The sequence below is a fragment of the Acinonyx jubatus genome, chromosome D4 (assembly GCF_027475565.1).
Source record: "Acinonyx jubatus isolate Ajub_Pintada_27869175 chromosome D4, VMU_Ajub_asm_v1.0, whole genome shotgun sequence".
Taxonomy (NCBI): Eukaryota; Metazoa; Chordata; class Mammalia; order Carnivora; family Felidae; genus Acinonyx; species Acinonyx jubatus.
Window position 1 is genome coordinate 5,633,462 of NC_069391.1, and position 25,124 is coordinate 5,658,585.

Genomic DNA, 25,124 nt, shown 5'->3' on the forward strand with positions numbered 1-25,124 from the left:
AGAAAAGCCCTCGCTCGGGTCTGTGCGTACCTCCAACCACGGGCGCAGCATTTGGGACCTGGACCCCAGCTCCGGGTCAGAAGGTGAAAGGACTGAGGGTTCGGACCGCGCCTAGGGAGCCCGATTCCTTTCCCCAGGACCCGAAAACCCGGGGAGCGGTGCTGGGGGCGGGGGGTGGGGCGGAAGCAGCGCCCGGGGCTGCCTTCCAGCTCGTGCGCCCGCCGGCCCCGCGCGCGCCTCCGCCGTGCGCTCTCAAATTTTGTGCTTCTGGTCCAGCCCCGGACCCGCCTGAACCACGCGCCCCAGGGAAAGGGCAGGGCCCACTGGAGTCGGGGCGCAAGGCCGCGCCCTGAAATGCGAGGGAAGAAAGACATTGCACGTTCCGGAGTTTCTCCGCGGATGAGCCGCGTGGTTTTTCGCGGGGCCCAGGCGAGGAGTGTGTCGGCGCCGCAGCCCCCTACCCTACCCTGGCCCGGCCCGAGCTCGCAGGCGCCGCCCTCCTCCCGCCTGCGGGCCGCTGTTCCGAGATCTCTTTAATATTCATGGGCGTTAATAGAGAGGCCCCCAGTATATCGGTCCATTGTGGGCGGCTCGTAGGGCTTGAATAGGCCCCGGCCCTCTTTCTTCGGCGCAGCTTCCCGAGGGGCCGGGCCAGGAGTGAATGGCCCCGCTTCCCGCCCCGCGCCTCCTCCCCCTCGCGGGGAGAACATCTTTATCCCCGCCGCCGCCGCCGCCGTCGCCGCCGTCGTCGCCCCGGCCCCCATTCACGCTCCCAGGCTCCGGGCGGAACGAATCAATCGGCCGCGTCTCTTCGGAGGTCATCCGCGTGCCCTGGGCTCCCCCTTCTCCCGGAGCCCACGGGAGTGGACAGAGGGATCGGCGGCAGGCCGACGGACCCACGGACTGAGGGACACTTGGGTGGGGGGGGGGGGGAGCAAGGGCAGGGGAGCCCCGCGAGGGGTGGCCGGCCCGGCGCCGGTGAAGAGGGACCCAGGGTCCCGCGGCCGCCCGAGACCGGCTCGTATCTACCTGTTGCCCCGCACAGAGCGGAGCGTGGAGAGAACGGGGGCCACGGCCCAAGCCCCTCTCGACGCACCGGCGCGCGCCCCTCGGGGCCCGGCGGCAGCACCCCCCCGAGACCAGGGACTCGGGGTGGGGGGCGGCCCAGGGCTCCCCCCGGCCCCGCGGCCCGGCCCGCAGGGCGCTTTCGTTCTCGCCTCTGCGCCCCTGCTCAGCCCGGGGGCGCCCCGGTCCAGACTGCGCGCTTCGGCGGGGCGTTCCGAGGGGAAGCCGGGTGCCCGGCTCCCGCGCCCTCACTCAGCCGCCCCGACTCGGGTGCAGGGGGGGCGCGAGTCGGCCAGGCGGGGCCGAGCGCCCGGGTCCCCGCCCCTCCCGCCCCGCGGGCCCTCCGAGGCGCAGAAAGGAGCCCATTGTCCGCCGGGAAATACATTTTTGGGGGCCGAGTGAAAGCCCGTCTTTCTTTTGAACTTTAGAAGAAAGTCTTCTGCCCTCGCCCCTCGGAGGGAGAGATTTGTCTCCCCTCCCGGGGGCCCCCGCGCGCCTCCTCCTCCCGAAACATCTGCCGGGGGAAAATCCACCCTGGAGGGCAGATCGCGCTCGCTCTAAGCCCCGCGAACTCATTAAAAAGATATTAGCGGCGGGGGCAGGTCCCGCGCAGGTATCGATCGGCCGGAATGAGCCCGAGGAAGAAAAGGCGAAGAATGCGGTCGCGCCGCGTCCCGACCCCCTACCCGGGTCCCCCGGCCCCCTGCGCCCCAGCCCCGCGGCGGCGGCGGGGCCCCCCGAGCGGCCCGCGCGGCCGGCTGCCTCGCGACGCGGCTCGCCCCCCTCCCCCCCTCCCGGGCTCTCCCTGCCTCCCCGTGCCGGGCGCCCCCACCCCTCCGCGCCCGCACGCGGGGTCCCGGCTCCTCCAGCCGCTCCCCTCCACCGCGCTCCCCCCGCCCGCGCCGCCCTCCTTCTCCGGCGCGCTCTCCTCTTTCGCCGGCTCCGGCCCCCTCGCCGGCTTCTCACACCCTCTCGGCCTCCTCCTCCCATTTCTCTCCCATGCTGAGTCTCGGTCTTTCGGGTCCCAGTCCCGCCGTGGCCCAGGGAAATTCCTTCCTCCCGTGGGGCCCGCGGGTCCCCCGGCCCGCGTTCCCGCGGGACGGTTCAGGGCTCCAGCGCCCCCGCCGACGCCTCCAAAGGCCCGACGGGCTGCGAGGTGGGGTGGCGGCGCGGGCCCGTAGAAACGGTTTTGATGGACGTGACTCGGGCCTGGCCTGCCCGGGGCTGCCGGGCGGAGCGGCGGCCGCAGCGCCTTGAATAGGGACGGCGCCCCCGCCCCCCTCAATCTAATTAGCCTCCCGGGCCGGGGAGAGACAAAGGCGCGCCCCGGGGAGCCCACGTCGAGCACGTCTGAGCGGAGCCGGCGTCCCGGACGCCAGGTGACCGGCACGCGAGTCTCGCTGGGCGCCGAGGGCAGGGACCCCCCCCCCCCTTCCCTGCGCCTTCCAGAACCCTCCGCCCCCAACGCCCGCGCTCGGGCTCCCAGCCCCGAGGATGCCAGCGCCCAAGTCCGAGTGACAATCGGCGCAGCGGGACCCAGGGGAGCTACAACTCCAGGAGAGGCACGGCGAGAGCGGGTGTTGGACACAGGCTTATGGAGGGAGGCGGCGAGGGACGGAGACGGAGGGAGACTGAGGCCAAGCGAGGCCGAGATGGAAGGGTCCAGATGAAAGTTAAAGTCTGCGACGTGGAGACACAGGGACCGGTAGAGATGAGAGGAGGTCGAGCAGGGATTCCCAAAGTGCCTGCGGCTTTTGAGAGCTAGAGAGATGGGCCAGAAGCAGGAAGAGGGAGGACTGGGGAGGCTAGGGACAGAGACACGGGGGCGGGTGTGTGTGAGAGGAGGGGGGTGGGCGTGGGAAGCAGGCTGGCAGGATGGAGAGAGGAGGAGGCTGGCTGGGGAAGGTGGGTGTCTCCAGGCCCTCTGGCATGGCCCTTCAACTCTGATGGCTTTGCCCCTCCTGTGGGTCCTGGGACAGCCCGAAAGAACTACCCGGACCCCACACCATCTTCCTTTCCAGAGACCCTGCCCCCGTGGCACCCGGCCTGCCTGGCCTTCCTCCATTTCTCAGCTGCCTGCCTCCCAGCTCTTACACCTGCTGCTGTCCGCCTGGGATGCCCCCGGAGCAGAGGGGGTTGGGGCAGAGAATTATCCCCTTGGCTGCCATCCACACTGTACCTGGCCTCACGGAGATCCCAAAGGCTCTGGTCATTCTTTTGCCCAAGAAACATTTATTGAGTGGCTACCGTGTGCCTGGCTCTATACAAAGCCTTGGAGCACCCACGTGACCAGGGCAGCCGCAGTCCTTGCTTTCTCAGACCAGCTTCCAAGGCTGGGTGGGGTGGGGGGCCACCATGGCCAGTCTGGTGGCCCCGATGCCTCTGTCCGCGTGGCTTGGATCTCATCTGTAAAGTGGGAACAATAACCCTGCCTGTGTCGTAAGACCTGATGGGCCCAGTGAGTGAGCTGCGGCTGTCATTCCTGCTTCCAAAGACCACGCAACCGGTGGGTCCTCTGGGACCATCTGGATATGCCCCGAGGACCCAAGGATGTGAGTCCAATCCTGGCTCCAGCAGGTACTGGTCTGGAGCCCAGGCACCAATTCCCCCTCTCTGAACCTCAGTTTCTTCATCTGCAAAATGGGGATAATGATAGAACCTCCGGTGGGAGGGCTGTCCTGCCGAATAAAAGACATAATGCATGGAAAGGTCATAGGATCGAAAATGTGCTTCATATACAGAAAATATTAGCAACCTCACTACACTTGAAAGTGACACGTGGCCACGCCTGGAAATGTGGGAAATATGAAAGCACTGGGTGGGTACCAACTACGGCCAAAGGGACACTGAAAAGCAAGACCAAATGCATGTACTCGCACCGCTAATACTCCCCCCGCTCACCGGCTCCAGCCTCTCCCCTCCTGTCTGTCCAGAGTCTGACTTTGGGCAATTAGAGACGATAGGCTCATCTGAAGACCAGTTAAATAAGTTGTAGCTACAACAAAGCGGAAATTTACTGCTTCACATACCCAGTAGGTCCCAAATTGTATTTATTCTGGAGGCTCCTGGACACTCCAGACTCTCAGATCGTCGTGTATTTATTTTAATTATGCAACTATATTCAACGCACACCCACCGTGTGGCAGGCTGGTCCCTGGAGACTTGAGTTGAAGGTAAAGTAGTTCACCCAGCGTCTCCCGAGCACTTGCCCTGAGCTAGCCCGGTCTGAGCACAGAGAGGCTGCGGAGGACCCACCTGGTCTCGATGCTCGGGATGCTGAGGTTTTCCTGAGCCAGCTGGCGGGTCCACAGATCCCAGGCACACGGTGAGGTGTCAGCCAGGGAACCCGAGTCTCAAGTCCTCGTCCTCCAGCTGGCGGGAACGTCCTCCTGCTCCTCACGACTCTCATGAAGGGGGTGCGTAGAGCCACCGGCCCACCGTGCCCCATGCCGGCTCCATACGTCCTATCAGGAAGCGCGAAACTGCACCCTCACGTACCCAGATCGGCGGCTTTAAATGTGTGTCGAGCAGGGAAGTGCTCCCTCCAGATGAACTCTTAAGACGAAATCCGATTTAGAGAACAGATAGAGGACTTCTAGTTTCAGCCCGACATGTCGAGAACTCAGACGTCACCACTGTAGTCCTTACAAATAAGAAAAAGCTGGGGGCACCTGGGTGGCTCAGTCGGTGAAGCGTCCGACTTCGGCTCAGGTCACGATCTCTCAGTTCGTGGGTTCAAGCCCCGCATCGGGCTCTGTGCGGACGGCTCAGAACTTGGAGCCTGCTTTGGATTCTGGGTCTCCTTCTCTCTCTGCCCCTCCTGTCTCTCACTGTCTCTCAAAAATAAGTGTTTAAAAAAAAAAAAGAAAAAGGAAAGGGAAATGCTGGACACACTGAAAACCAGCAATTTTTCCAAGACCCTTTGGAGGCCTGAGGTTGAAAGGCAACTGTTGCCCAGCGATCTGGGGAGATGGGGAACCTGGCGAGTCACGGGCAGGATGTGTTCACCCGCAGCAGAGTTGCTGGGGCCACAAAGGTGCAGGAACACATCGTGGCGATTTTGACAGATCGCTGGACGCTGAGTGTGGACGTGGGGGGAGCCATGGTTTTTTACCTCCAGGAACCCCACCAGGTTCTCCAGGAGGAGATCTGAGAAGAGACCAGCTAGTGCCGCTGGCATGGGGAGGGGAGAGGCGTCCTGGTGAAATTCACCCAGAGCCTTATCCCAAACTGGGGAGGGGAAGTCTCCCCTCCCTCCAGCTCCCTCCAGACTTCCTGTCTCACCTAAGGGAAAACAAATGGACAATCAGACATCTTCGGCAGGAGACAGAGCTTCCAAGAATTTGCGGGGAGTAGAGTAGCCGGAGAAGGGAGTGGGAGGCAGGCAAGGAAAAGCTCTTGGACTGGAGAAGCGGCCCTGAGCGCCAGGCTCACTAAGAGACGGACCTGCCACTGAGCAACTGTAGAGTGTCCCAGTCTCCTGGACCTCCCCTCCTCCACACCGGCAGGAGCTCCAGGATGTGGGTGGTGATCCCATCTGTGTGGGGGTGGTGATCCCAGCTAAACGAGTTGCAAGGTTCTATCTGAGAAGGAGTGTGCAGGGAAGCCCAAAGCCAAGACAGGAGGTGAGAAGAGACACTAAGAGAATTCGAAACCACAGACGCTGGCAACTACAGCAAATATGACATAGCCTCACTCGTAGGCAGACTCACGTACTCCTTACGCTAAAAGCCTGTTTACCTTGGTTCCTATTCTCTGCTACAGCGGGTTTGGCTCTCAACAGCAAAAAAATCACAAGGCATGCCAAAAGGCAAAAACAAAACAAGAAGACAAAACAAACAACAGACACAATCTGGAGAGACAAAACAATGATCAGAACCAGACTCAGGTATGACCCCCGTTCCAGAATGATCGGACAAGGAACTGAAAATAACTATGATTAATATGTTGAGCACTCTAGTAGAAAAAGTGGGCAAAGGGGAGAACACATACGCATGTAAGGAGAGAGATGGGAACTCTAAGAAAGAACCGAAAGGAAATGCTAGAAGTTAAGAACACCAGAAGGGCGCCTGGGTGGCTCAGTCGGTTAAGCGTCCGACTTCGGCTCAGGTCATGATCTCACAGTTTGTGAGTTCGAGCCCCGCGTCGGGCTCTCTGCTGTCAGCACAGCACCTGCTTGGGATCCTGTGTCTCCCTCTCTCTGTTCCTCCTCCCCCCACTCTCTCTTGCACACGCATGCTCTCTCCCTCTCTCAAAAATACGTAAACATTAAAAAAAAAAAAAAGCCACTGTAACAGAAATGAAAAAATGCCTTTGGCGGGCTCATCAGTAAGCTGGCTGTGGCGGGGGAACGAATCAGGGAGCTTAAATATATGTTGACAGAAACTTACCAAACGGAAGTGCAAAGAGCAAAGAAAAATGAAAGACACAACAAGATAGCCAAGAACCGTGGGACAATTAAAAGGTGTAACAGATGCGAAATTGCAGTCCTGGAAGGAGAAGAAAGAGCGATGGGGCAGAAGGAATATCTGATGTGATAAACCTGGCCACAGCGAGGTGGTCTGTCTGCTGGAGCCTTGCCTGGCATCTGAGTCTGGAACTCAGTAATGAACCTTGTGGTATGATTTTGCTGGAGGCCCATATTCAAAGCACAGTCCAGAGTTAGAACATCCCTCATCAGGAATGTGACCAGCGACGGCATAGCCAGATGGAAATGAGTCGTGAGCTATTAAGTAGCACAAGTCAACATGTTGTGGGTCTACAATGGGTTAAATTACGATTTAGATTATAGATGGGTTGTTCTCATGAATATATGCGCAAAAATTCCAAAGAAAAATGTTAGCAATTTAATCCAATGATATACAAGAAACATTGATAACAGATTGTGACCAAGTGAGGTTTATTCTAGGAATGCAAGGCTGGTTTAATATTGAACAATCACTGTAATTTGCTATATTAATATTAAAAAGGAGATGAATCATAGGATGATTTCTTTAGATGCAGAAAAAGCATTTGAAAAATTTGGCCCCCAGTCATGATAAAACAGAAACAGGAAGGAACTCCCTTATCTGATAAAAAGTGTGTATAACAAATGGACAGCAAACATAATTAATGGCGAATTATTAAATGTGTTCCCGCCGAGATTACGGATGAGACCAGCCAGGATGCCCTGTCCCTACAACTTTTGCTGAACTGTGTACTGGAGGCTTTGGACAGGGCAGTGAAACAGTCGATTTTTTTTTAAGTGGCACAAAGATTGGAAAGGAAAAAAATAACACCACGGTTATTCGTGAATGACATGATTTAGAACAAAGAAAATCCAAACGAATCTACAAGCTATTAGACTTAATAAGGAATTCAAATAAAGTCATTGGAATCCAGGTCAAGAAACTTAAAAACTACTTTTCTAAAACCAGCGACAAAGAAATGAAAAGCGACATTTAAAAAGTACCATTTTCTAGGACCCTGATCACTTAGGGAGGTGGTTTTGTGGTAGAGTTTTTTTCTTACAGTCTAATTAATTACTAAGCAGTATCCTTTCAATTATGATAGTTGCCTATCTACACGGATTAAAACACTGCAAAAAGAAAAAAAAAGTACCACAGTTATTTATTTGTTTATTTTTGAGAGAGAGTGTGAGCAGGGGAGGGACAGAGAGAGGGGGACAGAGGATCCCAAGCAGGCTCTGGTCTGACAGCAGAGAGCCCATTGTGGGGCTCGGAACTGTAAACCGTGAGATCACGACCTGAGCTGAAGTCACTCAACCGACCGAGCCGCCCAGGCGCCCCCCCTTGTCATCCTTCTCCCATCTGACTCCCCCGCAGTGAACTGAAGGTACATGGATTTTTCTGGAGTGTCGTGGGAACTCAACAAAGTGGCTACAGTGAGTACAGCTGGGACAGTTTGGGGCCCAGGTCCCTGCTTCCCAGGGGGTCCCGATTAGAGAATCTGATGCGAGAGGGCGAGACACAAAGGATCAAACTCCTTCTCGGTGTGCTTGAAATAGGATTGCCTTGAACATCAGCTTTCAGGCCAGAATGGAGCAGCCTTGATCCGCACCCCCGCGCGCTGGCCAGCCCACACATCTGTGGCACACGGCGATGTGTGTGTGTGTGTGTGTGTGTGTGTGTGTGTTTGGGTGGGTGGGTGGGGTCCTGGCTTCTCCCAGAGTTGCCCCACCTGCCCACGAAGGCCGCTCTTTCCTAACGGCCTGGCCGCCATGGCTTTGGGGGACCAACAAACTTGATCTGGGGGTCCTAGAATCCTGGGGGAGACCGGGAGAGCCCAGAAGAAGCCAGAGAGAGGGTCAATAGCGAGGCTGATGCCTTTTTCAGATGGCACAGTCAGCCCCTGGCACTCGCCACGGAATGGGAAAAGCCACTGGAACAGTCAGAGGTCCTGGACTCAGTCATTACCATGAGTTGCCATGTTTTGGGTGCTCATCATGAAGCAGATGTCAAGTGCTCTACATACTTGTCATTGAATCCTAACTCAGCCCCTGACCAGGTGGATAGTTCTCATCCCCACGCTGCAGTTGAGGGAGCTGGGGGCACGGAGTGCTGAATAATGTGCCTTAGGTCACAGCGGTGGGGGCAGTGCTCACACCCAAGCTCGACTGTCGGTGCATTTATACCCTCCACGCCGCTGCTGCCGTTACGCTCTATAAAGTCTCGGAGAAGCTGAATCGGGGAAGAGGGCACCATCGCTCCCAGGGGAGACACAAGGTTAGGTCCCTTCACGCCTCTGGCCACAGCGTTTCACCCACCGGCACGTAACCGTGTTTAATGCGTGTTTCCGTTTAAAGACACCTTATCTGGGGGCGCCCGGCTGGCTCTCTCGGTTAAGCGTCCGACTCTGGATCTCGGCTCAGGTCACGATCTCATGGTCCGAACGTCGGGCTCTGTGCTGACCGTGCGGAACCTGCTTGGGATTCTCTCTTGTCTCCCTCTCTCTGTCTGTTCCTCCCCGGCTTGTGCGCTCTCTCAAAACGAAAATAAGCAAACTTCATAAAACAGTAAAGACCCCTATTTGGGGCGCCCGGGTGGCTCAGCCGGAGGAGCGCGTGACGCTTGAGCTTGGGGTCATGAGTTCAAGCCCCACGTTGGGGTGTAGAGATTAAATGAAATAAATAGGTATAAAAAAATAAAAACACCTCATTTCATATATACTGTCGGTTCACTGACACCAACTGCCTGCTTGTACTTAGGGCTACTGGACGGCACCGTGCTCAGGGCCATTTTCAGCAGCGAAACCACCCACAGGAAGCACAAACGTTGCAAAACCGTGGCACTGAATAGACCGCCAGACGGACACTTGCCTACAGCCCCAGAGCCGTGACGGGCAGGCAGCGCGTTGCCTCTGTTTCCCTCGGCGAGAGACCCGTGCGTCGCGCAACTCCGATTGTATTTTTTTTGGCCGAGAACATCCACGGAAGCGCGGTGGGTGTTCATCTGGAGATTACACACAACCGTTGGTGAGCAGGGGCATTCGTAAATGCGGAACGGAAGACAACGGTCGGCTGTAAGGGCCTCACAGGGCCTGGCCCACGGTCGGCGCTCAACGCTTTCACGGCCACTCCCCCACCATCTTGGCTGCCTCGCTTGGTGGTCCTGATGCTCCTGTGGGCTCTCGAATGCAGCCCTGGATGAGCACAGCATAGAACTTGGCACAGAACCGGCCCCTCCACTTGTCTGAACGAGGGCAGGTCATCTGGATGACCACTGAAGTCACGCGGAGCCCTCGGCTGTGAAATGGGAAGGACCCTCCTGTCTACCCTCCAAGACATGGAGACCTTCATCAGTCTCCTCTGGGAAGGGACCAGAACTCCCTTGCTAGATGCTGCTAGAAGTCCCTCGGGACAAAGGCCAGCAAGGAGCTTCGTTGTTACGGGGTTCCTCGACTTCCCCTTCCACCCCACGCCAGGCACGGACCCAGGGCCAGCAGCACCCCCTGCGGAACTGAGTGTCAAGCCACTTTCTGGCCATTAATCTCTAAGAGTCTGTTAGGACCATTTGCATTAGCCTGTCTAAAAAAAAAAAACCAAACCCGGCTGTGTCCCCGGGGACCAGAAGTGGGGCTCGGAAAACTGTGCCATCGCAGCCGGCTGGGAGCTGAGGCTCCATGGCGTCCAAACGCCCTCGTGGGCCGGGTCCTGTCTCATGCCATCTGGGCCCCAGCCACCCCGACTGTGGGGGCTGCAGGGCACCACAGACGGTCACCCCTGAAAAGGGACCCTGAAAAGACGGCACCCCCCCCCACCCGCTGAGGGGGCAGGGACGTCGAGGGAGCACGCTGCCGGGAGCACTCCCCACCCCCAGCCCAAACTCTTGGGTCGTTCGGTAACAGCCCAGTCCGGTCCTTGAACACTGCCCTGGGGAGGCGGGCCGAGGCCAAGTCTGGGGGCGTGTGGTGGTGGGTGGGAGAAGGGGGGGGGCAGGGTTCTGGAGTCAGACTGGGCACCCGCCCCACCCCCGCCTCCCCAAACCCAGACTGTCCTTTCAGTGATGACCGTGCAGCTTTCTTAATGGAACACAATCGCTGAACTTGGTACATTTCAAGCACTTTGGCCTTCCTTCCAGAACACCAGACAGCTGATGAAAACCATCTTCTGTGGGCGCCATGTTAATGAAGGGCCAAATTTCATATGCTTGCAAACTTTCCCCCTGCCTCCTGCTGCACTATACCCCGCCTTTCCCCGCTTCAATAAAAGGTTGCATCAGAGACAGAGAGAGAGAGAGAGAGAGAGAGAGAGAGAGAGAGATTTCCATAATTTATAGTATGGGCATTTCACTGGGGACAAACGCTAATCTGTACTTACCGATACATTTAAGAAAATGCATCCTCCCGCAAGCCTGCACCATTTACGACTCTTGGCACGAACCGCAATGCTCAGTCTTCAATTAAGGGACACCTTAGGGTTCATTATCACACAATCGCTCCCTGTGAACCATGCCAAATGCTGTTTTGGCAGAGCTTGGAAGATGAATTAGAAGGAAGTCTTCTCTGTAATGCCCTCTCCCCAATTCCCATTCCCATCATCAGCGTTTATGCCCTCCTCCTGCCCGCCCCTCCTTCTTTCCAAGTGGCTTTTACTATTCAATTTCTCAACGTCAAACTCGATTCTCTAGAGGTGTAGTTAAAGATGCCACATCTTTTTGTCTTCCGGCTCTCAACAGGCCTCCGCACGGCTGCCGTCCACACCCCTTTTCGGCCTCGAGGAGCCACAGATGCTTTCCCCCCTCCCCTCCTCTTAGAGTTTGGGGTGGAGAAGAGAAAAGGGACCCACACTGGAAACGCACGCACTCCCCCCCCCCCCCCCCACCGAGGGTTCTACACAGGGTGCTCGCAGCACCGGGCGTCTACACCAGGCAATGACTCACATGTAAAGCTAGCGGCCGTGGGAGGGCGTTTTCAAATATTAAAAGTCGGGAGCTGTGTTCAGAGCCCGTTGCTTTAACCGACCGGAAAGGAAAAGGAAAGGAGGGAAGGAGAAAGCGGAGTACAAGGCTCCTCTGTCTTCCTCAGTCCCCTCTACAGCAGGGCCCACACGGTCACGCCCTGTCCTGAAACGGCAGGGCCCTCTGTGACTCGAACCTGTGGGTAAGGACCCCCCCCCCCACTTTTGTTTCCTTAACGGGAACACGGGAAGAAGGCACATTCGCTGGGGCTTTCCGGGTCTCCCAGCCCCCGGTATCCCTCGGCGGGGCTCGGGGCCCCGGAGGGAGCGGCCGGGCAGCCTAGGACAGCGTGGAAGGCAGGCCAAGGGCACCGGGCCCAGAGCAGCCCTGACGTCCCCGCATGCCCGGGAGGGGTGTGGGGAGGCGGGCGGGCGGAGGGAGGCCGTGTGCCGACCGACTCAAGTTTCGGGAAGCGTGCTGATCTGGCTGCAGAGTTGGTCACAACCTCCCTTCGATGAATCTTCCGGCTCCACTTAGCATGACAGCCGTGAGGAAACTCGCTATTGACGTCTCGGTGTCACAGCCCCCCCCCCCCCCCCCCCCGGCCAGATGGGACAGGTAAGAGGGGCTGGTGGTGATCGAGGCTCTCCCGTCAGACCGTCCGCTTCTGCGAAGCCTTTAAAATAAAATGAGCTTAACGAGCCGGGCCCCAGCTAAGTCGGGCTGATGTTCGCGCAGGACAAGCGGGCTACGAACCGCAAGAATCTTCGCTCGATTTTATGGCCAGGGGCAGGGGGCAGGGGGCAGGGGGCAGGGGGCAGGGGGCCGAACGAGCGAGAGGAAAGCGAACAGACTAAAAATACTTCGCCCACAAGACGTCTTGTGGAAATTTTATTATATAGAGTGTAAAATGAATTGTCAGTCAAATAAAAAGAACACTTTTTTTTTAAACAACATGCATAACATTTTCCAATTGCCTTTTTTTTAATAGTTAGACATTTCAAGCATTATAAGGAAAATAAGGAGAAAAAAACAGAGACTGTAACGTCGGTACATTTCAAACGGAATGTCCCTCAGATCAATGAAAAATGCAAGGAAAAACAGCTTCGATTCCGTTTTTCTTTCCTTTAAAAATACATGTTATCTGTACAAGATACACTACAGTAAACGTCGGAGATCATATTATCCCTTTTATTAAATCAAAATCATTTAATTCATATTGTGGTTAATACTAGATTTATTTATTCGTCTAGTTAATTTGACAAATATTAAGAAAATATCTCAAAGGAAAAAGGAAGGAAACACCTTGGAATTAAAAAATAGTTACTACATTTTTATGCGGTTTAATGTTCCACAGTGTTTGTTAAAAGTTATATCGGATTTCTTTTTAATATTAAAAATAACAGTATTTATATTTCTGAGAGAAGAGAGAAAGGTTTTTCGTTTTGTTTTTAAAACCAGCTTGGAGGTCTTAGATACACAGTTGCAAATGGTAATGGAGACACGAAAAAAAAACGTATGCTAAACACAAGAATACATTTTTATATTACCCCTTTAGCACTCTAGAAATTATACAAACCCTATAAAATGCCCCCTCCCAATCCCTGTTGGACAGCAATACAATTCTCTGTCTCAATTCAGAATTCACATAATTAATTACAATACATAATAGTTCAGTTTTTTTAAAAAATGCAGTAAAACCAGACAGCCAAGATACAAGAAATTAGAAGTAAAACATTTAATGAATTTACACATTTAAGAATATTTAAATACTGTTTAAAAATTTTTAAAAGAATTTGTTACATACCACCTAAGATTTCCAAGCCACTTTCTGTCGCAACAGAAAAAAAAAAAAAAACAAACCAAAAAACTAAATAAAAAGACGCGCGACGAAACGAAACGAAACGAAACGAAAACACACCGTGTTGAAATGTCACTGCTCTGAGGCACATTCTGGTGCCTGAATTTGTAGGCACTGCTCCAAAAAGAATCCCAGAGCTTACACGTTTGAAATAACAAACAAGAACAATGAAACAGAAATTATCAGCCATTTTTAGTAATGAATTTTTCCCGATTTTTAGAAAAGTCCTGTTAATCTAAATATAGTGTTTCACAGAACAAAACAAAAGTTCTTCATCAAAAGGTTTGCAAATCTATAAACCTCTGTTACAAACGGGTTTTCGCTCACAATGATTTCGGGGAGAAAAGCACTGCGGGCCGCCGTCCTACTGCTCCTGGGGAAGGAAGGGGACAGAAGTTGGTCTGTGAGGCCACCTCTCATGTCCTCGTCTCTGTCGGCAGGGGGTGACAGGTCACCCTCCCCCCTCTGGCCCCTCAACAGGCGTGGACACACACACACACGAGCCAATGTCTCCGCGTCTCCCCGGGGCCCCGCGTCATGGGACCTGGCCCAGACAAACCCTCTCCTGAACAGGAGGTCCTGGGCGGCTCTCCAAGCAAGGGACACCGCGGTGTGGGGCAGGGGAGTGGGCGCGAGAGAGCTGTCCTCGGCCACCCATCAGCCCCGTCCCCTGTCTCTGCAGGGCCCCGGGCACAGAGGGCCAATTTTGGCGATGAGATGACCAGCGAGCTTTGGGCCCGGGGCCTGTGGTAACCGACACGCCTCCACAGGGACCTGGCTGGCGTCGGGTCACCTGAGAAATGCTCTGTGGGAGGATCTCGCCACGTTCCCTAAGTTAATAAGAAACCGGTTTCTGGCTTCTGACCGGACGAGGGCCGAGAGGGTTTCCGCGTGGGATGAAGGCCAGGCGCCCTGCCCTGTCGGGCCCGCAGACGCTGCGGACTCGCCCTCCTGCCGCCTGCCCCTCACCGCTGGCCGGGGCCAAGGGTGACAGTGAGGCCACGCCGCCCTCTTCAAGGACCGTGACCCCCACGGTCCCTACCGTGACGCCAAGCCCGCCCCGGGTCCTCCGTCTGGGCGCACTCCCCGACAGCTGGGGAAGCTGAGTGCCACTCAGCACCGGGCGTGAGTCGCCTTCCTCCCAGGGGCTGCCCAGCCAATCCCTCCCCCGCTTGGCCCAAACCCGCTCTCTCCGGGGCGAGGAGGGGGCCGGCATGGCCGTGGCCGGGTGCACACCCAGGCTCCGGGGAAAGGGGCTGGGGGCCGGGCCTGCTGGCCGGTGACGCACCTGGCTGTGGGCCTGAGCCTGTCCTAACGTCTGCCCGTAGAAAGCGACCTGCTGTCTGTAATATTCGGCCCAGGCCATCGTGTAGTCCGGCGGGGAGCTGGCCGGAGGGGCAGCGCTGGCGGCGTGACCTGACCGACAGAGGAGAGGACAGGGGTTACCGGGGGCGGGCATGTGGCGGGGGGAGGTCGGGGACACTGCCAGCTTGGAGGGGTCCCTTCCCAAAGGCTCGGGGGCGGCCGGAACAGGCGCTGGACGTCGGCGGGGCCGGGGCCGGGGCGGTCGGGCGCGGCCCGCGTGCCTGCCCCAAGAAGGTGCCATTAGCCTTGTGCTCCTGGCCCTGCTCCGCCCCTACGGGACCCTCCTGTCTGTCTTCTCTCCAGAATCACCTTCTCTGCATCTGTCTGCGTGCCCCGTCGGCTGCCAGTGCCAGAGAGAGAGACAGAGAGAGACGGAGGGAGGGAGGGAGGGAGGGAGGGAGGGAGAGAGAGAGGCGGGAAGAGGGAAAGGAGTGTAAGTCCCTGGCTTGGGTGTGGGGTGCGCCTGTGCGGAGGGGAGGGGCCAATCCCACCAGGGCTGGAAACACAGGCCCACGTATGTCTGGGAGTCTAGACTCGGGAGGTCTGGGGAAGACGGGGCATCTGGCCTTTCAGCAGGTGCTTGGGGTGCCGATTACCTCCCTGACCCCCATCGAAGTCCCTGGAAGGGCTATCCACCTGGTGATGATCCCAAACACCAGGGCGAACATCTCCTCAGCGGCCTCTGACCTGAGCCGCTCCAACCAGCAGGTGACACCCTTCGAAATCAAGGCATGTGAGCCGTCTTCCCCGACAGCCACTGTGGCTCGGCAGTTTCGCAAATACATACGGAGGATGTCGCACGAGTTTTCAATGAGTTATTTGGGGGCTTTTCTGGTTGCTGTTCCCAAATCTCTTCCTTCTCTCGTTAAAAAGATGGGTTTTGTTTCTGGCACAGCTAAGAAAATGAGCTTCCTCGAGGCGGGAGGCCAGCACCTCAACACCCCCTCCAATTTTAGACTCCCGCCCTGAGTTTTGTTCTTCCTCTTCCCCACCCGGAAACGACCAGAAAAAGCCGGTCACGGAAGAGGACGCCTGGCTGGTCTAAGTCCTGGCCAAGTGGTTCTAAAGGGGGCGGCCGAGGCAGGGACAGCCGGCCCTGAGCTGTCCTCAGGCCCTGTGGCATCCAGAAGGGGTTGGGGGGCGGGGGGGGGGGGGGGACGTCACCTCTGACAGACACACAGGGACCCAGGGAGACAAAGGCAGGACTGAGATCGAGTCACACAGGGAAAGCGTTGAAGAACAAAGGTGACGGGGAGGCACGGCCGACGAAGCCTAAGGCGTGGGGCCTCTGGGCCCAGGGGTCTGCTTGCTCGGAAGGCCGTCTCACTCACTCTGTTTTTTGTAATAGTCTTCCCAGGCCTTGCTGTAGTCGGGCTGGCTGTTCTGCGGCTGGCTCTGCTGGCCTGTGCGGAGAACACAAAGGGTCAGGCCCCCGGCGCCGGGCCCTGCTCTGCGCTCGCTCCAGGCCCTGCGGCCGGGGAAGGCGGCAGCAGGCTGGCCGCAGGGACAGGCCGACGGGCAGACAGGTGTGATTACGGTCCCCGTAAGGGTGGGGCCGGGCGGGACGGCTGTCCCCCCCCCGCAACTGGTGGGACCGGCCTGGACCCTTCGGGTGGAGATCCGAGCTGCAGGGAGCCCCGGGGTTGGGGCGACTGCGTCTGAGGCTCCCCGAATCGGCCTTCAAACGGGACGGAAGATCCAAGTGGTGCTGCCCGCACCCTTCCCCTGGCCCTTCTGTTCGAGAACTGGCGGCTTTCACCCTGGACGAGCAGAGTACAGGGAAAACGGCCCAGAGACTGCCGCGGTGAGGACGGGACGACGAGGGCCACACGGCAGAGGGGCCGAGGGCCACCCTGCGCGCCTGATCCCAATCTAGCTTCGCGCCTTTCCGGGACAGGAGCGGAGCGGGAGAGGAGGCGCGTGGGGTCGCGTCCAGTGCACTCCCCGGGGTGTGCGCTCTGTGTGGTGCCGGCCGCGAGGGCTGGGCTGCGGAACAGGGTGGCAGCGGCCAGCCCCGGGCGTGGAGGGACGACAAGCCTGGAGCGGGGCCACAAGCCGGGGCCTTCCTTTCTGCCGAGGTCAGGGCTGGCTTTCGCGTCACCTGCTAAGACCCCCGCAGCGTCCTGTTTTCTGTCACCATTGCAGTTGGCGGCCGGCAGGCAGCACGTGCCATGGTGCCCACGTCCACTGCAAAGTGTCTTCCCCTCGAGTTAATTTACTGCATCTGAGGAGGGGTGGGGGTGGGGGCGGGGCAGTCTGTGTGTGGGGCTCGGGAAGAAGCGAGGTGGGGGGAACGGAGGGGAGACCACCACCCCCATCCTCCCGGTGGGGCAGGAAGGGACTCCGGACGAGGCTGGGATTGGAATGAGGCAGTTTCGGAGGCCGGGGGGGGGGGGGGGGGGGGCACCAAGGGCTCCTCTGTCAGACCCAGAAGGCTGGCAACGGCGAAGGCTGGGAACGGCGGCAGGAAGCCAAGCCCCGACGGTGCTTTCTTGGACTCGTCCCACGTGCCTCTGCCAAGCCCTCCTGGCCAACCTGGGCCAAGGCGGGCGGCCGGGCTGGGCCCCCGCGGAACCGCGGCCCCAGGGTCAGCTCCCCTCTGGAGGGACGCCATGGCCCCTGTCACTTGCCCCGAGTCTAGGGCTTTCTCATAGAGTCTCGGTCCTCGACGCCGGGGCAAACATGAACCTGACCCGGGTCACCTCTTGTCCTGAGGGCCCTAAAGCTGACCGGCACAGAAGGAAAGAAAACGGGAAGAGGCTCTGGGACAAAGTGGGCGCCGTGAAGCCCGGGCCCGGCGGACACCAGGCGGGGCACACGAGTCGGCGGGACAATTCTCGACGGTATCCCGCGCGTTTGAGACGCTTCACAAATACCGCGGAAGAAAAGGAACAACAGAGGGCGAGCGTGCCATCTCAGACCTCCCGGGTACGGTGGGAATGCAGTCTAAACCCTTCGTGCCACAGACGACCAGACGGGGGCCCAGAGAAGGGGACCGTGCGGAGGGCCGCCCCGAGTCGGCTTCCACGCGGGCTTGTCCAGCCGCGCCCGGGGGGGGGGAGCGGCAGGGGAGCCCGGGACGCGGGCTCGGGCCCTCGGGGGCAGAGCCGCAAGGACCTCGTGCAGACAGACCACAGGACCCTTTCCAAACACAGGCGGCCGCTTCAGAGGGCCCCACATCTGAAGGTGAGCTTTCTGTCTCGTTCTTGTTTTCGAAGGCTGTACCAGCAATAAAGCTCCAGAGCGACTCATGAGGCCACGTGGGGGCCGGAGGGCAGGCTGCGGGGACCCCTCTCTTACAATCAGCTGTCGGGAGAGGCATCACCCGGCCCAGCTCATCCTCCGGCAAACCCAGGAGGCAGAAAGAACAGCCTAAGACCGCGCTGGAGACAAGGAGGGGAGATGGTCACCGTGGGGAGCCACCGTGGGGAGTGGGCGGGGAGCCCGGAAAGCGGGCACAGCCTGGGGGAGAAAGGAGGGCAGGGCCAGGCCCAACCCCCAGGCCTTCCTGCCCCGGTGGTGGGGTGGGAGCAGAGCGGACAGGAGTGCGGCCCTGAGAAGGACAGAGCAGAAGGGAAAGGCAGCCCTGAGAGGTGGACGGGAGGGAGCCAGCCGCTCAGCCGGGCAGCCGCTGAGACCCACACACACCGTCTCCGCAGGGCCTGCCGGCGGCTCCCCAGCCCGCGTGTCAGACACAGCAGCCCCTCGGCCTCCGCGCGGCGCGCACGGTCCCGCCTCCTCCCGAGTCACTTACTTGGGACCTGCTGGGTGGGCTGTTGCCACGCCTGGTAGGTGCTGCCCCATCCCTGGGTCAGGAAGGCCGGAGGACCGCTGGGAAGACGAGAGGGTCATTCGTCCCAGAGCAGGTCACACCCCCTCCTCCTGGCCTGAGGCCCCCTCCCGCCACGCCGGCCTCGCCCTCGCCCTTCGCTGCTCCCCCGCCCCCTACCGGCAGTGGCCGGGGCCCCAGTGCCACCCGTCCCGACGGAGCGAGAAGTCACCCACCTCACAGGGGTGCTGGGGGGGTTTCCGTTCACCTTAGCAGCGATGCTGGGGAAGCAGGCCGAGCTCCTCGGAGGAAAAGCACTGCAAGAAAGTGAAGAATCAATGAACACAGTGCCTGAGGGCCCGGGCCGGGAGGCCCTCCACCTCCAGGAAGGCCTCCGGGAAGGCTCTCACCCCGGGACCGCTCAGCGGGCTACGAACAGGCTAGACACAGAGGGGCCAACGGACAGGGCCAAAGGGATGGGACCTGCCCACACCCAGAACTTCAGGCTACTGGCTGGCCCTCCCTGGAAGCAGCTGGAAAGAGAGAGCCTCTTGAGGCAGAGACCGAGGTGAGACTCACTGCTGATGAGGCGCCGTGGGCGGCTGGCTGAACGGGCTCTGTCCGAAGGCTCCGGGTGCTCCCAGACCGGTCCCCTGTCATGGGCACAGAGGGAGCTCTCACTGCCTGTGGGCCGCACCTCCGCCCTCTGCCCCAGGCCCACCCCGAGGCAAACTACCGCTTTCGGGGAGACAGAGCCGAGGGAGGTCAAGACACCCTATGACGCTCACTAGCCTTGCTTCCCCACAGTGGACTTTTTCTGCAGAAACGGCTTCTGCCCCGTGGAGTGACCGATACCACACGCAGCCAACGCTGGCACCACCACAACGGCCCTAGCGTGTCACCCTGGGGGTCGGGACCAACCTGCTTGACTCTCCCGTCAATTTAGGCTGGCCCATGGCTCTTTCTGCCATTCTACGTCCCCTTTGAGGTGAGCAGTGGCCAATCTGTCCTCCATCAACACTCCCTTTCTTTATCTGCTTTGAGGCGCCTGAAACTAAAGCCAGAGTCAATGAACGCTGCCTGCAGGGCCGGCCGCCAGGGCCAGGCCCGCGGGAGTCGGGGCAGCGCCGGGGGGAAGGCTGCTGCCCGGGCTGCTCATCTAAGCCTGTGGGGCGCACGGCTCTGGGCCTGAGCTGCTGAGCTGTGGGGCCTTGGGGAGACCTGCCAGAGGGCTTCCTTCCTCGCCTGGCACCCCCCCCCAACCCCGGGCCCCGACCTTCCCCGCCCCCCGTGGCAAAGCGGGAGGGGTGGCCCTCACGGCACGCGAGGGCCGGAAAGCACAGGAAGTACGAGCTTCTGGGGGGGGACAGGTACCCGGGACATCCCAAAAGGAAACCCAGCTATCGTCACGCCAGGTAGGGAGAACCTTGTACGTACACCAACTTTCTCATCTATGAGATGTCTGGCCACCTCGATCTGCTGAGGGACGCCCCTGATGGTGAATACTCGCAGGCTGGGGTCGGTGCTGGGGGGGGGGTTCCGCTGGAGCTCCACATGCGCTCCCGACTGCTGATTTATGCTTTTGATGTTCTCACCTCCTGCGGGCAGGTGGACACAAGACACAAGGATAAGTGGCAGTGGGGGCAGAGCCGGACATTCTGGAGGATTCCGCCGTGGAGAGGAGGGAAGGGCGGGGCCCGCGCCCCAGCCCTCGCCCGGGAGAGAAGTGCCCTCGGTTTACTCCGAACCGGTTCTGACGAACACCAGGGCCTTCTCGTCTGCAAAACCAGACTCGTGAGCGAAGCTGGTCCTTCCCTCCGAGCCAGGCTGAAGCAGACACCGCGGGGCGCCCGGGGCCCCTGGATGCACACGAGGGAGCTCGGCCGTCCCAGGCCCAGGGAAGGCACCCCATCCTCCTCGTACAATGGGGGCCCCCTGAGCCCCGGCGTGGGCCGCCTCGCTGCAGTCCTCCCCGCTCCACAGGGCGAACAGACGGCCTCCGGCTCCAACAATGCCTGGAGCCCACTCGGGCGTCCAACGTCCCATGTTGTCACTTCTCGGGTCCCTGCCTCCTCCGTGGGTGGGGGTGGGGGTGGGGGGGCAGGTCTAGACAGAGAGGCAGCCGAGATGGGGGTCACAGGGGCCTGGGTGGAGCGGGGTAATGAAAATTTAGTTGGACTCTTTGAAAAACCCGTGAGAGTTCCAGTCTCTTAATGAGATTTGCGTAACAAAGGCTCCAGCAGTGTCACAATGGTGTGATTCTTCTTTAGAAATTTCACAGAACTTACAGATCAGTCCTGCTCCATTGGGGGGGTGGGGGGGGCGCGCAGAGTATGAGGAAACTTGGGAGCAGAGTTTTGCGAATGTTAGAGAAAGACAGTCTGTGGAAAATCTGGCGCAGGAGACCAGAGAGCCCCAAGTGATGAAAAGCAAAGACTGAAGGCCAGTCTGTGTCGCTCCACCCGGCCCGGAGTCAAAACCAACCTCAGATGACACCTGTCATTTCATGGTAACACGTCCACCATCCTTCCTGCGCTACAACCGGCCCCCTAGCCTGCTGCTGGGGCAAGTAGACAAGGAGGGGTTCCCAAGAGCAGGCCCAGCCTGTGTCTTATCTCGTCCTCGACGGGACGCTGTGGGGCCAGGAAGCAAAGACGGGGCCGGGGTCCCACCAGGCTTCCTGAAGGCGGGCACCACAGGAGGGAAACCGGGAGGCTGATGGCCTTCGGAGAGAGGGCCTGGTGCAGATCGGCTGGTGCCGTACGTCAGTTTAGTTGAGGGTGGGCTTCAATTTAAAAGCAAATGAAAAAGCACTCCGCAGACCGACGGGTCGGGACGTGCACGTGAAGTTCTGCTACAGCTCCAGAAAAGCGTCCCTGCGTTTTCCCCCTCGAGCAAAGGGCACTGACCAACGTGGAAGTCACAGCAAGCCTGCCCACAGCGGCTCCCCGGCCCCCGGGTAGAAGCGAGCCCCTCCCAGCCCTGGAACTGCCGCCCTCCGCTCCCAGGTCGTGAATTTATTTTCTCTGCACCATGACACGTGAACAGCTTTGCCAGTCCTGGGCAAAGTGTCTCTGGGGTGCAACAAAGAGCAGAAAGAACGGGCCGAGGCCCTGAGTCCCCCCCAGACGCCACGGGGTTCTCGGGTTCTGGAGGCAAGCGCACAAACTGCGCGTGTGTCTGAGGCCGAGCCCAGACCGGCTGTCCTCCGCCGGGCCCCGGAGCAGCAGCCCCGCAGGCCCCGATCCCGGAGGCCCGGGCAGCACGCTCGGAAGGTGAAGAGGCACCACAAAACCGCACGGGGCCGGAAGGAGTTAATTTAAGTTCACCTTCCTTCAAAATGAGGTCACCAGCTTGGCACATGGTGGCTGTCTACAGACGCATTCGGCAGCCTGTCCATTCTTCCACCTGATGGGGGGCAGAAGCGACCCACCAGTGGCCCCCCGGCTGGACGTGAAATCGTAAAGCAATTAATCAAACCTGCTAAAAGGCCCGGCTGACAAGAGCAGGGCTGGCCACACTATCTGTCACCACTGCCGTATTTATCATGGAAATCCAGCAGGGGCCCCGGGAGGCGCAGCGTCTGTCCAAGGGCTGGAGCCGGGGGGTAGGGGGGCTGGGGGGGGGGGGGGGGAGCTGGGCCTGGCTGCCTGTGGCTCCCTCTCCTGCCTCCCTCACTCACCCTCACCACGCGCCTCTCCGAAGAAGGCGCGCCCCTCACCCAGCCCGCGTGTGCGGTGTGCGCGGCGGGGAGAGAGACCCTGCTCGCCGAACCCTGGGTTATCGAGGCTGCTGTCGAAGCCCCGGGACACAGGATCAGTCACCGCCTTGCACTGTTGTCACTTTCGTGCGGGAGTCGCCCAGCGGGACTCTGGCGGGGACACACGACGAGGGGCCGTTTGCCCGCACCCAGGTTTCACGGACTCCGGGGAGCAGTCTACACAGTAAAGGCGGCGAGATTCTGCCAGTCTAGAGGAGATGCACGGTCAAACCTCGCTGACAAAATGGTTCTCAAAAGGCACAGAAACCTAGATCTGATTCTCAGCCTACGGGCCCCTACTGGTTTTCATCTCGCAGCAGCCAGGCCGATGGTCCGGGGGGCGGCTCTGACTTAACACAGCATCTGGGCAGCTGACAATATCCACTGAACGCTCATCAGCACGTATCCCCTGCCGGGAAATTAAAACGAACCCACGCCGTTCCTGCCACCTCCGAAAGGTAAACAATCTAAGAGACGACGGGAGATAAACATTTGGCAAGAGCACGCATACAAGCGCGTACACACTTCACGGGCAGGGCTAAGCACAGACTCCAGAAGGTGACTGAGAGGCTCAGGAGGGCGCGTGCAGGCGCACGAGAGCGCGCTAAGGCAGCCTCAACTCCCTGTTGAAGACGTTCTCGGATCACGCGCCGTGGATCATTAGCACATCTCCGACAGGTCAGGGAGGGCTGGTGGTCGCGAACACTGGAGAAACCCTGGGGCGGAGCCTGTCTCTGCGTCCCCCACAGGTTGTCAAACGCGCACGTGCTGCCCCCGGCGAGGCTCCCCCGAGGGCCCACGGACGGTACCCTCACGGAGACACCTTCGCCGCCGCAGCGATGTCTGCCTGCTCTTCCCTTGCTCGCAGGGAAGGGTGGAGAGGGGCCACACCAGCCGCCAACGAGGGTTTCTTGCTAACACTCTCTACAAAGCCCAGAAACCACGATCCCGTCAGTTTTCTCTTCCCCTCCGCGGGGTGTCTGCTACTCACGGGAGACGGGCCGAAAACGTAAAACACCATCCTCCCGCGTGTCCACAGGGCCCAAGTGCCCACGCCCGCTAAGGACTGGAGGTGACACGCTTGTCGGACGGCACTCTTCACTTGAGCAACGATCTTAACTGTTCCTCTAAGTTCCTCGGAGGGAAGCGAATCGCCGATCAGTCGATCGGCAAACGCCGAGAGGCCCCTCGCGTGCGGGGCGCCTCGCCCACAACCGGCGCCTGCTCTGCTGCCGGTGGGTCTTCCCCGCTGTCTGTTCACACACGGGAGCCAACGACTAGCTCTGCCCATGTTCGTGAGAAGACCCGACCCGGTCGGGTTCCCGCGGAAGGCAGCGGAAGCCCCAGACCCTGCACGTTCGGTCGAGTGCGGCACACAGACCCGCCCGCACGCTCTGGAGGGACCGTGCAGGACCCGTCTGCTGTCGGAGACCCCGGTGCCTCCTCCTTACCTTTGCCGATGACGAGGCCGCACTTATCCGCCGGCACGGTGTACGTTATCTCCTGGACGCCCCCGGGGGCACCCACGCTCCAGTCGCCACGGCCACGGCCTCGTCCTCTGGCCACCGCGAGGCCTCCGAAGCCATCTCTTTCCTGGGAGGGAAGCAAAGCTCGAGTGACGATTTCTGCCACTGCCACTGGGACCACTTTTCATCTCCGGGGAGGAGGTGAAGTGACGGAATGGAATCAACGCCACGCATTACAACCTGAGCACCTTTTCACGTTTCAGATTGCGAAGTGCTCTCTTAAAGCCGGAATTAACACCAATCACAGGCGCGTTCAGGGAGGACGTGTGCAGGCTAACGTGGGCGGCTACATAAACAGCCCTGAACCATCCAACTAAAACAGGCAGTCAGACATAAACTCCGGTGTCTGAGGCCCAGCGCCCCTCTGCTGGGCAGTCTTTGGGACTGGGCCCTACAGTCCAGGTATCAGGAGCCAGTTTTCTCCTCCACGCCGAGGCCGAGGGAACAAGCCACGCGGCTGGGCCCATGGTTTGGGGGCGGAGCGGCATCGGACTCCTCACGCTGCGCCCCCAACAGAGAGCACATCCCTCAGCCAACACCCTAGGCCAACACCCAGCAGAAGGTTCCTTTCCCTCGGGGGGCAGCCAATCTCATCGGAGGTCCTGGTCCTCAGAGTCACTCTGGAGCTGCAGCATTTAAAATCTTCTCTATCTGGTTTGGTTTTTTAACGTTTATTTTTGAGAGACAGAGAGGGAGAGAGCGAGTGAGCGAGCGAGCAAGCGGGGGAGGGGGAGAGAGGGAGACACAGAATCCAAAGCAGGCTCCAGGCTCTGAGCTGTCAGCACAGAACCCCACGCGGGGCTCGAACCCACGAACCATGAGGTCACGACCTGAGCTGAAGTCGGGCGCTTAACCGACTGAGCCAGCCAGGCGCCCCCTCATCTTCTTTATCTGTTGAGGGCAAACCTGGTCCAGCTGAGAGCTCCTTCACGGAAGGGAGAAGCTGAACAGATGTTCAACACAGCGGACAAACGTTCGGCAAGACCTGCCTCTGCTGACAAGAGTAAACTGAGCATTCACCCAGAATCTAAACCAGCAGAAAGCGGAGACGTTTGGAGTGCCTTTTTCCTTGCGCTCGGCTATTACGAGTCGCAAACAGTGAGTAAACGTGGCGATTTTAGGGACGGACGTTAAATGCGTGCCCGCTCGCACACACACGCGCGTGCACGCACACACAGAGCCAACTCCCCGGCAGGTATCAGATTCTCGGAGGTGCTGCTTGTGCCTCCGCAGCTCCGGGTCCGTAGACGCTTCTCTGCTAAAAAGGATGCTGGGCTCACGGAGGGATTCTCTTCTGAGATCATCTAATCCTAAGAATCGCCCATAACTCCAGAGGAAGCCCAAGCCCCTCTCTGAGGTGTGCTGACTCGGGGAGTCTGGG

General features: G+C 59.2%; 1 protein-coding gene across 5 annotated transcripts in view; it reads right to left on the minus strand.

Annotated features, from left to right (window-relative positions):
- Positions 1–12,322: 12,322 nt before the first annotated feature.
- The window catches only part of FUBP3 (far upstream element binding protein 3), a 122,293-nt gene continuing 109,491 nt past the window's right edge, over positions 12,323–25,124 (minus strand). For all 5 annotated transcript variants that reach the window (XM_053204503.1, XM_027035401.2, XM_027035400.2 and 2 more), the window contains 8 exons: positions 23,669–23,810; positions 19,895–20,055; positions 19,037–19,110; positions 18,694–18,774; positions 18,443–18,519; positions 16,020–16,091; positions 14,612–14,739; positions 12,323–13,696 (listed from right to left, as the gene is read on the minus strand). In XM_053204503.1, coding sequence (XP_053060478.1) covers positions 13,688–13,696; positions 14,612–14,739; positions 16,020–16,091; positions 18,443–18,519; positions 18,694–18,774; positions 19,037–19,110; positions 19,895–20,055; positions 23,669–23,810 — 744 coding nt within the window. In that variant the 3' untranslated portion in view covers positions 12,323–13,687. The remainder of the gene's footprint in view (positions 13,697–14,611; positions 14,740–16,019; positions 16,092–18,442; positions 18,520–18,693; positions 18,775–19,036; positions 19,111–19,894; positions 20,056–23,668; positions 23,811–25,124) is intronic.